The 16,052-nt window shown below is 39.6% G+C and overlaps 1 protein-coding gene across 2 annotated transcripts in view; it reads right to left on the reverse strand.

Annotated features, from left to right (window-relative positions):
• NS1 (Class II aminoacyl-tRNA and biotin synthetases superfamily protein) overlaps window positions 1-16,052 on the reverse strand; it is a 242,321-nt gene that overhangs the window by 8,890 nt on the left and 217,379 nt on the right. The window contains exon 15 of one of the 2 annotated variants that reach the window (XM_089814409.1): window positions 15,460-15,997. The exons of the other annotated variant lie outside the window; for it this stretch is intronic. Coding sequence (XP_089670535.1) covers window positions 15,882-15,997 — 116 coding nt within the window. The 3' untranslated portion in view covers window positions 15,460-15,881. Of the gene's footprint in view, window positions 1-15,459; window positions 15,998-16,052 lie in introns of those variants that run through there. 2 annotated transcript variants of the gene reach the window in all.

Below are 16,052 nucleotides of genomic sequence, written 5' to 3' on the forward strand. Positions count from 1 at the left end.
AAAGGTGTTACAATTGCCTCCTACACTGCACAACAAAGACTGGCTATTGAGGCAAAACCTAAGAAGGGAATCATGTATGTTTTCCACCTCACTACTGATCACGATGGAAAGACATGCAAAGAAGATTCAACTTCTAGTGGAAACTAGAAATTATTACTTGGAGTATGAATCGTATTCAAGAAGAGGAGGTTGCTTCACTACATTGGACAAGACAACGTTGACTATGTTAACTAGAAGCCAAAAGAACAAAACTTTGGTTGCCTTGGTCCAACCTTAGAAAAAAATGCCTACAAGTACCTCCACCCAAGCAACTGGTCCTAGCACCTTTTCATCATGTTCCATGCAAATGAGTAAGAACCTGAATTCATTCGACATTATCTAGTTTTGTAAAGATGCTCGTATTCAGATTTCTCCATTAGATTACTTGAAGTGAAACACTTCTGAGCTCAAAAAGTTGGTTCAGTATTGTAAATAGGATATTGGTGGTGCTGATGCCTGGATAAATTCCCCATCTAAATAGCCCTCTTTATCAGAGTTCTTTCATAAAGAGGAGTCATGTGTTTTGGCTACATGCCCACGGTAGAAACTCAAGCCCTTCTATGAGTCACTATTCATTAATAGGCATAAATTGAGCAACTACATCATTTACTCAAGGGCATTGAATAGTGTGATGCCAACACTAATGGCTTCCGCTCGTAGGCTCACATTAACCAAGACCTTTGGTTGCTTCTACTCTATGGATGCCAAGTTGGTCCCCTTAGTGTGAAACAAATTAAGGATGTGTAGGTGGCCTTAGTAGCTAACGCAACCAAGAGGTTAAAGTTAACTATTTTGGCGGTCGACATCCCTACTAGTTATGACATGTTGCTAAGTAGAAGTTTTTGCAAGGATATTGGAGGAGACATCAAGTTGGATTGGTCACATTGATTATCATCCCTGTCCATCTTCCTAACATGGGCACGAGTGTCCAAAGTCATTTTCTTGGTAGTGTAACTCCAAAGTCTCCATGCTATCTATTTTATTTTTCATTCTTTCTACAAGATTCATGATTTCATGGCAAGCCCCTTTATAGTCAAGATTGATAAATTTTCTTTACATTTCACCTAGGTTTATTTTTATCCATCTCTTCTTATATCCTTATAGACCTTATTACCATAGTTTCTAATAAGCTTCCCATCAATGCTATTGATGAATTTTCAAGGTTATAGTTCCTTACATCCAACCAATTCATATCATGGGCATGAATGAGATCATGCAATCATTCATGTTGGTGTAAATAGGTATTTACTATTTACAATTTACTTAAGTTTACTTAGGTTAGTGAATTATTTTATTATTTTGCATTATTTTGTTATTTATTTTTACGAGACACTTCGGAGTTTGTGCACCTTTTTGAGTTGTCATCTTGACAACACAGAAGTACGCAACTCTAATTATGCACATGGTGTCTACAACACTAGAGTTTGCATCATTCACTACGTTGTCATGTAGACAACACAGTTATTCGCACTCCTAATTTAGCACATGGTGTCTACAACACTGATTTGCATGTCACACCATTGTAGGTTTATCCTCTCATCATCGCACTTACTTCTGTGCTTAATGGAGAATAACCCCAATCTGGTGGACATGTGCCTGGTTGTATGACTTATCATGATGCTGATTGTGAGGCATTCTAAATGCATCTCAGAGGCCTTTATATGCAGGCACTCCTAGTGTACTTGTACATTGTATTGAATACTATGCAATTATTCTGATCATACTCTAGTCTAATTTGCGCTTATGTTTTGAGTTCCTTGGTCTTGGGTGAATTCTGCCCTAAGGCAAATTCTTACATGGTATCAGAGCTGAGGGAGATACTCATCACATAGCCATTGGAGACCTCATTGTTTCATCTCTTAAAGGGACCCGATTCAGATTCGAAGCATCAACTGCAATTGGGAGTGTCTAGAGTCGAAGCAAACCTCGCCATTGCATCCAGAGCAACAATTCGGTGAAGATTGACTATAAATTTGCCTATTTTAGGCCATAGTCAACCATGAGGCAAAAAAAATTTGCAAACCAAAACCCAAAGGCCCAATTTGGAAAGCCAAGTATGGTCTTTTATCAGTTTGATTAATTTATTTTCAAATCTATAATTCTCTATATTTTTTTGAATTATTTTTTCATTCTGGCAGAGAAATTTTTTTTAGCACAGGCACCGGGCAGTCACACCCCGACCCTGTGTAGTGCAAAATATTCTGTAGGAATTATTTTATTTCACAAGCATTAACAATTCCAAGCGGGCATTGCCTTTTTTTACCAATGGACAACATTTAAATTCTGGCTGCATTCGTAAAACCAATGGCCAAATCTGGCTGGCCCTAATAATCCGACAAAGTCATAAACTCCACCAACCGCCAAAACCTATCAACACTGGCGGCTTCCTTGTTTACATGTGTTGTGCGGTGTTTGGCTTTTATATAACAAAGACTGCGATTTTTTAAACAATATGGGACTAAATTTTGAGGGTCCCTGCTGCTTTTCTTAAACTCGACATTGCATTCTAAAAACCTGGTGTTGCATTAATATACTCTAGCACGGTGAAGGTTTTTGGCCCGCATAATTAAACATGGCACCACTATTTATTCCAGCACCAAGGTTGACGACGCAGCGCCCATACTAGCTCCAACTCCCCTACGCAGACGCCACGTGCAGGCACAGAGCCTTGTCAACATTACCTGTGCATGCCTCCACATCAGCTAAGACTCTTGCAACGTGATGGGCTACGATTTAGCCAATCAGCCAGAACAGTCAACAAACCGCCTGCACAGTCAGCGTTGACTCAACAAACAAGTTAGCAGTTCCATATGCCAACGAGGTAGTCCAATCAGCGACAACTATGAAGACGCGTCATCGCCAACCCTGCAAGCCTAATCAGCTCATCTGTATGCCACGCAAGCACCAATTGGGGTGACACGTCATTCTTTTTCGTACCATCCATACAATACGGATGCACTTTCCCGTATTGCTAGCATCATCATCCATACATGTGACATCATCACCACGTCAGCAAGGCCTGTTGTTTTCGCTGACATCAGTAAATTACAAGCCTAAATTTGATTGTCGTCTGACCATTATTTTAGGGAAAATTTAACTATTGCAACGGTCGTTTGACTATCAAATTTAACACAATGTTTTCCTCTCCAGACCCCTCTTCAAATGTAGTTTTGATTTGGCAACCCGACTTCAAACGACCATAACTCAGTCATCCAGACTCCAAATCAAATGCGATTTTTTTTATTTTAGGTAAAATTTCCTGAGCTTTTTAGTGGTGCAGTTAGTTTTGGATTTTGGTGCATGGATTTGTTAGAATAAGCATTTTTTTGGCGATTGTACCTGGCTAATACTGCATTTTGCAACTTCAAATGCATCGTAGGGGTTCATCTGGACTCCTTTTTAGGTTCTATTTTTTTTTGAAACTGCATATTTTTTCATCTAGTTTTTAGATCAACAGTCAAATTGTAGTCTTGTGTGAACACAATTATCACTTTTAGAGATAGGTCTTGTTTTGCATTATATTGCTTCACAATTGTTGTATTTTTGAGCTACATTGTAAAGGTCCAGATTTGTACTCTATACAGAGGTTGTAATCAGCAAAATCAGAACGCTGACTTTGTCCATTTTGACAACTGGCCTCTTGTAAACGCACTATATATAAAGTGCCAAAATCATTCTTTTGGGGGGGGGGGGCAGGGGGGTATTTTTTGATTGAGTGAAAAGGGGGGGTGTGTACTGTGTACTGTGTCTCCTTGATCTTGTGTTCTTGCATTATGGGTTCTTTTTCAAAGTTAACTCCACATAATTATGCTACTTGGAAAGAAAACATTAAAGAACCATTAGTAGAAAAAGGTTTATTGTGTTATGTAACTAGTGTAGTAAAGAAACCTCCTACTGATGCTAATGAAGCTCAGAAAGAAGACTGGGAATCCAAACAAGAGATGGCCTTAGGAACCTTGTTGAAAAATATCTCTAATCCTATCAAATTTCACATTAGGAAGCTTACCGATCCAGTAGAGGTTTGGGCTAAACTTGAAGCTTTGTATGGGACAGTAGATGAAGACATGACTTACACCATAGAGGATAAACTTCTCAAGTTGGATCCTAGAAATTTCGACACCATCAAGGACTATCTTACCCAAGTAGAAATGTACAGGGCACAGCTTAAGGATTGTGGTGAACCCATCAAGGATGGAAAGATGATCAAACACATCATGACTCATCTTCCACCTGAATATGCTCCTTTTGTTTCTAGCTTTAATACAGACAAATTAACAATGGGTAGTGCCTATGTCAAGCCTTCATTTGAGAAATTTTCAGAAATGTTGATCTTAGAACATGACAATCTAGTGGGTATGCGAATTCTCAAGTCTTCCAAGACCAAAGCCTTAGTAGCAAATGAAAATAATACAAGTGGTAAAAACTCCAACAAGAAGTTGAAGCAGTGGAAGGCTAAACCACAAGATGACACACAACAGTCCTCCTCAAAACAACAATCTTCCTCAAATCAATCTTCTTCCAATCAACATTCTTCTTCACAACAAGGAAAGTTTTCTTCCAAAAATAATCCAAAGGGGAACAATTCCAACAAAAAGGAGAAGAAAACTTGTTCCTATTGCAAGAGGAATGGTCATGATGAACATGAGTACAAGGATAAGCAAATTGATGAATTGGTCAACATAATGAAGAAACACAAAATTGATGTACCAAATGCATATAAGGATAAGGGATCTTCATCCACTTCAAAGGGTAAGGGACAAGCTTTGGTAGCTAGTACAAATAATGTTGAGGAATGGGTTCTTGATTCAGGAGCAACACATCATATGGGTGCTTCAAGGGAGCAGTTTTCCTCTTTGAAACCATCAAATGTACCTTACATCTATGTGGGCAATGACACTCAAGTTGAAGTTGAAGGGAAGGGCAATGTTGAGTTGGAAAATGGCATCTTCAAAGATGTACTTCATGTTCCTAACCTTAGCACCAACCTTCTCTCCATCTATCAAATAACTCACTATGGATGTGGCAACAAAGTAGAGTTCCTCCTCGATTCATTTGTGGTGAAAAATCTCAAAGATGATTCTATGGTGGCAATTGGAAAGGCAAATCATGAGACAAGAAATGATTCTTTCTCACATTTTGTGCTTAAGTCCACTTCTCTTGCCTTGTTGACTCATTCAAACACGCAAGGTAAAGTATAGCACGAGAGATTTGGACACCTTAATTATCGCTACCTTTAGCAACTAAGCAACAAGGAAATGGTCATTGGTGTACCTCAAGTCAAGTTTTCAGAGGGTGTATGTCCAGGTTGTGAAGCAAGCAAGCATCTTCAAGAGAAATATGACAAGGGGAAGTCTTGGAAGGCAACTGTTGTTCTAGAATTGGTTCATAGTGATGTAGCTGGCCCATTTCCAGTACCATCCTTTGGTAAAGCCCACTATGTTCTCACATTTATTGATGACTTTTCAAGGTACACTTGGGTCTTTTTCCTAACTCATAAGAGTGAAGTATTTGATAACTTCATCACCTTCAGAGCTCAAGTTGAGAAAAAATTAGGGAAAGCCATCAAGATCCTAAGAACAGATAATGGCATAAAATATGTCAACTCTAGACTTATAGACTTTTGCACACATGAGGGTATAGATCTTCAACATTCAGTTGCATACACGCCACAACAGAACGATGTAGCTGAAAGAAAGAACAGAACCCTTAAGGAAATGACCACTTGTATGCTTCAACACAAGTCTCTAGATCAAGTGTTTTGGGTTGAAGCCATGTGTTGTGCCAACTACATCCAAAACAGAAGTCTGCATAAGGCCTTAGATGGAATAACACCTTTTGAGGCATGGTGTGGCATAAAACCAAGTGTCAAGCACTTCAAAGTTTTTGGTTGTCCAACATGGGCAAGGATACCTCCACAAAAGCGAAAGGCATTAGAACCACAAAGAAAACCATGCATATTTGTTGGGTATCCTAACCATCTCAAGGCATACAAACTAATGGATCCAGAGACACATGAAATCTTTTATGAAAGGAGTGTTCACTTTGAGGAAACATGTCCAAGCTTCACTTCTTCAACTCCTCCTTCCTCCTTTCTGGACAGTGATCATAGTGATGATAGTGACTTGGAAGATGAGATTCCTTCAACTTTGACTCACAGGACACCACCTTCGCAGGGTCAACAAATAGTTGAGGACATTCCTTCTTCTTCTTCCACTAAACCTTGTTGGGCACAACAAACCCTTGATGCAACAGGTTCATTGGTGGGGAATCCTTCAGACACATAGAGGACTAGGTCACAACACAAGTCATTTCCACATGCATATATAGCCATTGCTTCAGATCCACAGTCATTTAAGGAAGCATTAGGGATTTCAAAATGAGACAAGGCTATGGAGGAAGAATATAATTCTTTGATGAAAAAAAATACTTGGGACTTAGTTCCCCTTCCTAAGGAAAGAAAGGTGGTTCGATGTAAGTGGATCTATCGAACCAAATTTGCAACAGATGGAAGTGTGGATAAACATAAGGCTAGACTAGTTGTCAAAGGTTTCTCACAAGTTCCAGGTATGGACTATACAAAGACTTTTGCACCAGTTGCCAAGATGAACTCCATTCGCCTGACACTAACTATTGTTGTAGCTCAAGGTTGAGTTGTACACAAGATGGATGTTAAGAGCGCTTTTTTTAATGGTGATCTTCATGAGGAAATTTATATGGATTAGCCATAGGGGTTTGTACAAGATTCTACTATGGTTTGTAGATTGAAGAAGTCTATTTATGGTCTTAAGCAGGCTCCTCAGGCTTGGTATGCCAAAATGGATTCCTTCCTCCTCTTAGTAGGATTCACCAGATCTCACTCTAATTCGAATGTATACATTCTTCAGAAGGATGACTCATACTTAATATTAGTGCTTTATGTCAATGACTTGATCATTACTGGGAGCACTTCATCCATCATTGCCAGTGTCAAGACCTCTCTACAGGATAGATTTTTCATGATAGACTTGGGTTTGCTACATTACTTCCTTGAAATTGAGATCACACAGTCTTTAGCGGGGATTTCACTTTCACAACCCACGTATGCTCTTGACTTGCTTTCTCAGTTTCACATGAGTGACTACAAGCCTGCTCCCAATCCCTTCCTATCAGGTGTCAAGCTAGAGGCTAAGTGTACCACTCCACTTGTTGATGCGACATTATACATGTTAGAGTAAATAATTAATTATTGATTATTTATTCTATTACTTAAGCTTACTTAGGTTAATGCATATTTAGTATTTAATGCATGTAGTGGTTGTTGTTGACAACTCGGGAGTTTTCTCCTTTTTTAGCATATTCCACTTTTTAAGGATATGTGCTGAGTCGTCATTTTTGTCCTCTACCTCCTTCCAGCTTGTTCTACAAGCTTCCATGAGGCCTTTTTAAACGGTCTCTCTCTCATTGTAAATCAATCCATTCACATAGCAATTTCATTTTCCTATTGTGAAATATTTTCTCTTGCATTGTTTGCTTCATGCTCCTGCTCTTTCGGTTTCTCTTCAGCAAGCTATTTGCATGTAGGTGATCTTGGCGACTGCGGAGTTGGATTTCATCAACTCCTACATGGTATCAGAGCCTCCCTGCTGCTTCTTGTTTGAAGGATTTGTGAAGCCGTGATTTGAAGTCACAAACCCTAGTTTGTTTGTGCAATTTTTCTTCAAATCAGGGGTAGAGCGAATTTTCAGAGCGCTTTCAGCCCAAACGGACATCACCATTGGATCCGGAAGGCCATTTACAACCAAAATTCATATAAAACTTGTCGAATTTGGAGACAGAGCTCCGGGAGGCAAAATTTTTTTACATCAGGAGCTGTCGTACGGACTGTACGAACGATTTGCGATTTTAAAAAAATAAAAATAAAAACCTTTTTAGGGCGCTCCGCCAGGGCACCGCCGGCGGGCCAACCCGACACCGCCAGCGCTCCGCCACCAGCGGAGCATCCGCTGTCATCCGCCCGCATCCGGTGTTCTTTCCACCGGCGCACTGCCCTCCGCCTGTTTTCGGCCGCCGCAGCGCCTCCGCCAGCGGCTCCCGCCGCGGCGCCACCCTAAACACCCGCCGCCCGGGCGCAGCTGCCTTCGCCACCGCAGACAGCGGCGCCGCCGGGTTTTTCCTCCCGGGCGCCACCGCCACCGACGATTTTCATCGCTCCGCCGCCCTGCGGCCTATCCAACCACATAGCGACACGTGGTGCTGTCTGCTTCCACTCATTGACCGCCACGTGGCTGCTGACAGATATTTGCTGACGTCATATTTCGGTCGGCTGACGTCAGTTTCCCGGCATCTGACATCACCTTGCTGTGACGGATTTTTTTTGCCGGCGACAGGTTTGTGACGGGCATACGGCCGTCAAATTTATGCCCTTGTCTGTAATTTTCCAGCAAGTGCTTTTTTGGAGCAGCAGTCAGTTTTTTGGCTATAACTTGAGCATACGGAGGTCTTTTTCCGATCCGAAAGAAGCGTCGGAAAGCTGACTCAGAGACAGACACATTGGTGCTAGTTTTGTACAATTTTGAGTTTGTTTGAGCTTCCATTTTTTGTGTCAAAGTAGAGGCTTCTGTTTCCTCTTATTCTGCATCAACAAATCCAGGTTCCTTTCCAGTTTTTTGCTTTCCTTAGTTGTTTCTTTGTGGTATTTGGGAGATATTTTTGTACGTTTGTGGGAGGGTATCTTTCTTTTCTGTAATTTACTTCAGTTAAGACCCTTCTACTTCCGTCTTCTTCTTTCTCTCAATGGCGGATCCATCTATATCCCGTCTCACACCACACAACTACCACACATGGAAGGCACAAATGACTAGACTTCTAATGTCAAGAGGTCTATGGTCTTGTCTGGATGAGCATCAACCTAATCTCCAACGACCTTATGAGATTCTACAGCACAGGAACAAGATGGATGAAGCCATGGGGCTTATTGCACTCAACATTTCAGACAACTTGTTGTTTCACCTGGATGGTTTGACTACTCCACGGGCTTATTGGCTGAGATTTCAGACTTTGTTTGGACAAGTGAATGAGTTCCGAGCACTTCAGTTAGATGCAGAATTGACTTCTTTGTCACCAAGTAGCTTTCCCACCATTGAGGACTTTCTAGTGAAGTTCAAATCCTTGCGTGCAGTTTTACAAGGATGTGGGAAGAACAAAACAGATGATGAGTGTATCTTTTTGATACTCTCAAAGTTAAAGGGACAGTATCAAATCTTCTCTTCCACTTTCTACTCCACTATGGATGCCTTGGGTGATAGACACAGGATGCCTTCTTTTGAGACATTTTGTGATCGGTTAACCCGTGAACAGTCCAAGATTACCCAGATGGATTCACTTTCAGGTTCACAAGCACAGGCATTGCTTACACAGGAGCAGACGTCAAAAAAGATATCTGATCCCTCTTCTACCGGTTCATCATCTTCTAAGAAGAAGGAGAAAAAGAAGACTGAGACTCCTACCTGTTCCTATTGTGGAAAAGGATCTCATGATGAGGCACATTGTTTTCAGAAGAGATGTGATGGCTATGAGAAACAGATTGCTGATTTACAAGCTCTCCTTCAGAAGAGCACTATTTCTTCTCCATCCTCTTCTACCTCACAAGGGTCTTCTTTTCAGGCTTCTTCCACCTCTTCAACATCTACATCAGATCTTGGAAAGGGTCATGCATTTCAGGCTTCCATTGCATCTCCTTCACAAGTTCCTTGGATACTGGATTCAGGTGCTTCTCACCATATGACATCTTCTCAAGGTGTCTTCTCCACTCTTGAGGCTTCTCCTATTCCTCACATTCTCATGGGGAATAACACTGCCTTACCAGTCCATGGGAAAGGTTCAGTTCACATCCAAGATGGTATATTCAATGATGTATTGTATGTTCCATCTTTGTCTGCTAACCTTCTCTCGATTTCTCAGATTACACGCAGTGGATCAGGGAAGACAGTTGAGTTCACTATTGATTCAGTCTTCATTCGAGATCGTGCTACAGGAGAACTTATTGCTACAGGGGCAGTTGATCCTTCCACTCGTCTCTACTCTTTCTCACACTTTGGTCCACAATCTCCATTGTTGGAGCACACTACTTCACTTTCGCAGGAGCATCGTGTGGTGCAGTCAGGACACTTGAACCTTTGTATTGTTCCTGAGATCCCTATTTTGACTGCCACACTACAACCAGTTGAGGGCTTTTCCTCTCTACAAGATTCTCCTTCCACTCCATCTGATCTTCCAACTTCTTTTATTGAGACTCCAGGTACACTTGTTGCAGCTACTTCAGTGGACATTCATGACAATGTCATCACACCTGCCTTGGGGATTCCCATTTCGGTTCCTCATACATTCTCTTCTGGACATCAGCTAGGCTTTCCAGTTGCTCCTCTCACGCAAGGATTTCCTTGTTACGTGCCTTTGTTCCTTCCGAATTGGAGTTTCATTGGTTTGATCATTTCTACAAGAGCTCCATCATTATGGGGGGGGCTTGGTGTCTATTCTCATGGGGGGGCTGGTTGTACTTATGGTTTTGAGAGAGTTTCTTGAAGCATTTCTGGTGGAAGTTGTCCTTGGGGGGATTGGTTGAGGCCTTCCTTCCTTCACTTCATGTTTTTTTAGCATATTGTTTTTACCTCTTTTTGGAGGAGGGTTTTTCCCACAGGGTTTTCCCTCTTTCTCCGTTTTACAGAGGTTGCATTGTACATGGGCACCTAACATGGCCTCGTTGCCGGGACCCATTATGCATTTCATCTTAGTTTTAGGAGCTTAAGGCATTCCCCTAAGTTGCACTTAAGGGGGGGTGTTAGAGTAAATAATTAATTATTAATTATTTATTCTATTACTTAAGCTTACTTAGGTTAATGCATATTTAGTATTTAATGCATGTAGTGGTTGTTGTTGACAACTCGGGAGTTTTCTCCTTTTTTAGCATATTCCACTTTTTAAGGATATGTGTTGAGTTGTCATTTTTGTCCTCTACCTCCTTCCAGCTTGTTCTACAAGCTTCCATGAGGCCTTTTTAAACGGTCTCTCTCTCATTGTAAATCAATCCATTCACATAGCAATTTCATTTTCCTATTGTGAAATATTTTCTCTTGCATTGTTTGCTTCATGCTCCTGCTCTTTCGGTTTCTCTTCAGCAAGCTATTTGCATGTAGGTGATCTTGGCGACTGCGGAGTTGGATTTCATCAACTCCTACAATACAGACAGTTAGTTGGGAGCCTTATCTACTTGACACATACATGCCTTGATATTGCATTTGCAGTTGGCATGGTTTCACGCTTTACGCAAGAACCTCATGAGTTTCATTGGAAGGCTGCCAAGCACATTTTGCACTACATAAAGGGTACACATACACATGGGATACATTATGCAGCAAGTATAAGACTTCAACTGATTGGATACACAGACTCAAACTATACAGGGGACTTAGATTCTCGCAAGTCAACTTCAGGGTACATATTTCACCTTGGTTCCGACCCTATTTGTTGGTAAAGTAAGAAGCAAAATAATGTTGCTCTTTCTTCCACAGAGGCCGAGTATCGAGGAGCTATCAATGCAACTACAAAGGCTCTTTGGTTACAATACATCTTGGAGGAGTTTGGATTTGATCTACCTAAGCCTACAGTTATTCATAGTGACAATCAGAGTGCCATTGAAATCTCTAAGCATCCAGTTCTGCATCAACGGACAAAGCACATTGAGGTTCATATGCACTATATCAGAGAGCTTATACATGAGCAGATCATTGCACTACATTACTATCCTATAGCAAAGTAGGTCACTGATATCTTCACCAAACCCTTCACCGAGGTCAAGTATATTCATTTGCGAGATCTCTTGGGGGTGCAGGATGTTGCAGAAAGGGGAGTCCCTTGACTTCTCTCTTCTTCTTTTGGGAGGGATTTTTTCCTCTTCTGAGGTCTTCTTCTCTCTTCTTCTTTATTATACTCATCTCTCTTTTTGGAGAAGGGTTTTTCCAATGAGATTTTTCCTCTTTCTCCACTTTATGAAAGATTACATTGCATCATTCTATAGCATTGCTTTTGTACATGGGTACCTAACATGGCGTTGTAGTCGGGACCCATTATGCATTTGTGAGCTTAAGTGCATTCCCCTAAGTTGCACTTAAGGGGGGGGGGGGTTGTTGGTATTTACACTTTACTTAAGTTTACTTAGGTTAGTGCATTATTTTATTATTTATTTTTATGAGACACTTAGGAGTTTGCGCATCTTTTTGAGTTGTCATGTTGACAACACAGAAGTACGCAACTCTAATTATGCACATGGTGTCTACAACACTGGAGTTTGCATCATTCACTGAGTTGTCATGTAGACAACACAGTTATTCGCACTCCTAAATTAGCACATGGTGATTATAACACTGATTTGCATGTCGCACCATTATAGGCTTATCCTCTCATCATCGCACTTACTTTCGTGCTTAATGGAGGATAACCCATATCTGGTGGACATGTGTCTGGTTGTATGACTTATCATGATGTTGATTCTAAGGCATTCTAGATGCATCTCAAAGGCCTTTATATACAGGCACTCCTAGTGTACTTGTACATTGTATTGAATACTATATAGTTATTCTGATCATACTCTGGTCTAATTTGTGCTCTTGTTTTGAGTTCCTTGGTCTTGAGTGAATTCTGCCCTAAGGCAGATTCTTACAATTCATTACCTTCTCTACCAAAAATAGTAAAATCCAAAAACTATGGTTATGGAACCAAGAATCCCTTCTTACTCAAGGAGTGGACATCGCAAAAATTGTACATATGCAACATTAAATCTTAAAATATCATTCTACTAAATACCCACAGTGAGAGCTCATGTGGCATGTCTTTTACTCAATAACCTAATTGTAGTGTAACTATCACGAAAATCTAAAGACCCCAATAGTGGTCATTTTAAAAATTTGGTGTAAGGACATAAGGCCTAAAGAATTGTTTAATCTTCTCTATCTACCTTGATCTATTATAACCCAATTCTTTAGTACTGGGTAGCGAAATAATCCTTGACTACATAGAATCGATCTTAAGGATTATCCTAATTCAAATGAAGTCAACATTTGAATTTGATTGATCCCACCTTTATGCAACCTATAAAAAACTAATTAAATTCCTAACTACTACTTCCATCCTCTTGATAAAATAAACTAGAAAAAAATTGCACCAAAGTGAGTAGCCTCACCGTAATCTTATTTATCCTACTTCTAGAGGTTAGCCAAGCTCTCTTGTATATGGTTTGACAAATTAGCTCCTTTACTAGAGTTCATTTTGGTGCATATGTTTTACATGTGAAACTAAAACCATAGTTCCATTTGGCACTTTTTGCACTACATCAATCCCCATGACATAACAAAGACCTTGGAAAGTATATCTCTCAAGTTTCGTGAAAGGGTTTCAACTTGTCATTAGCAATTGGTTCTAGCTTTTGGTCTTCCCTTTTCACCCTTTAAAGGGTGACTAGTAGGCACACTTGTTGGTTATGTTTGGTGTACTTAATGGCCAATGTTTTCAAATTGAATAATTCTTTGATTATTGGATTTAAGCCAAAACCCATCTTATAAAGCTCTATATTGATAGTTAATAACATGTTCCCTTGTAGATCCATCACTACATTAGTATCAGGGTTACACATTTTGTTGTCCACTTAGCCCTAAGCAAATTCTAGATCTATGAAACATTTTGGAATGACCACTTCTCCTAGGCCCCCTTACAACACTACATAGAGGAATCTTCTTAAAGAAAACACTACACAAATCACACTCAATAATAAATATGAGAGAATCCCCAATATCCTCGATTACAACTATGTAAGCAATCAAGGCACCCTTATCAATGACCTTTTAAAATTTATTTGTTGTTAATATGTATTGCTTGATCGGTATTGACTAGAGCTCTACTTGGACAATCCGAATGCCATGACGAGGGGTTATGGATACTTAAGAGTGCAAAGTTTTAGGATTTTGAAATAAAATTAGGGGGTAGTGATCTAGATGATGACACAAAGTTGAAACAATTTCAAATTATAGCAATACAAAATTAGGCACCTACAAAATCAATGCAAGAAACCGAACATGTCTTCATCTTTTTTAAACAATTATAAGTGAGAGACACAACATTGCGAAACAAGATTCTGACTTGCCCAACATCCTACTAGCTTGAATTAGTCGGAAAACTATACATACAAGATAAGCAGCCCTAATACTTTCTCCTTTATTCTCCACTAAATTTATCCTCTACAACTCCTGTCATTTGAAGGGACTTGTTTACAATAGCATTATTTTCTCTAATGGATATTTGTTTGCAACCTCTTGCGGTTTTTGGCACTTAAGGGGAATTTACAGCTCTTTGTTTATAGGTAATGCAATCATACAGATGAAGGCTAGTTTATGTGCAGGTAAAATGGAGGCAAAAATAGCATGGTTAAAAACTTTGAAATTAAAACAGTACAAGATCATCAATCATGGTTTTGAAAATAGAAATGAAGCAACAAACAACACACAGCTTAATGACATAGGAAGTGATGACTCACCTATGGAAAGAACAAAGTGCTATAATCAATGCAACATAGAAAACTTTTTTAAACAAGGAAAATAACACAGGCTTTAGTGCGATTAGACATGAGAAATGCCAACAAGGACATGGTAGGCCACCACCTAATAGTTCCTATTTGGGCATGTGGCACAGTAAATTAAAACTAAGATGAAAAAACATCAGGCAATAAACTTTGCACAATTGACTTTGAAATGGACAAACACTGTCATGATTTAGCATCAGACAATGTCGATTCATGAATGCCACTCACAAGATGAATTTTCAATTACCAATATGAAAAGTGTGTGATGCAATGGCAAGTGACCACATATGCGGAGCTATACAGCCATCTTAATATTCAGCTTCAATTGTACTAGTCATAAAATGGAGCCACATGCCCATAGAGACACAAAAATTCAAATATTTAGCATGATATCATACAGCTTAGCATTGCATGGCAATAAGGTGCAAAGTCTTGAAAGAGATGACTTGCCTCTGAAAATTAAAAACATGGGATATCAAAGTGATGCTTTATACAGGAACATAATCGATAAGGTGCAGGTTGTCATTGAAAATAAAAAACATGTGATATCAAAGTGATGTTTGTATAAGAGCATAATTGCACTAATAACTTAAGAAAAATGCTGTGCCCAATTGGTGAGTTGGGCTGACATACTCAAGCAAAAGAGGCCATAGCATAGTGTGATAAAATGCCTAATGGGCCCAAATTAATTGCCATTACAAACTCCAAAATATTTGTCGTTGTCATTGTTTGAGTTTACCCCTCTTGATTTATAGCCAAGGATAGGAAAAACCAAATCTTTATCTAGTTTATAAATGAAACATAGAAGTATTAAATGCAGTAAGGAAGTACAGTTACTTTATTGACATTAATATTTACAGGGGGACACATACTCCTCTCCTTTCAACAGGCATCACCATGATGATTGCTTATATCTGTTCTATGGGAATCAATAAACTCATAATAATTCAACTTTCTTATATCCACGTATTGCTCCAGGAGAACAAACAACTCAACGAGGCACTCATTACAAATTTACCTCTTAATATTATTTCTCTTTCCCAAAAAAAAATCAAAATCATTTGCATTTGAGAACTTGGGGCTCTGATCCCAAAGAATAACTGTTGGTGGATGAATCATTTTTCTTTTGTTATGCACAAAGAAAATGGTGCGAGTCTATAGAGAATACAAAACTTCTACCAGAACAATAAAATCTAAAAGCATGTTCAATTTCACCTTTAAGAATTCTAATTTGAAACTAAAACTCTGCAGAACCTGGAGTCCTAGGGAATGGGATAACATCTCGAATATTATCCATTCCAGTTGCAAATTGAACAAGCCTCTCAAAACCTAAGCCAAATCCCGCATGAGGAACTGCAATGAAGATAAATAAATGTTCAGATAATAACATGACCGCCATTTCTTTCAA

This window comes from Cupressus sempervirens, chromosome 2, assembly GCF_028749045.1.
Source record: "Cupressus sempervirens isolate cs-2001-9-10 chromosome 2, ASM2874904v1, whole genome shotgun sequence".
Taxonomy (NCBI): Eukaryota; Viridiplantae; Streptophyta; class Pinopsida; order Cupressales; family Cupressaceae; genus Cupressus; species Cupressus sempervirens.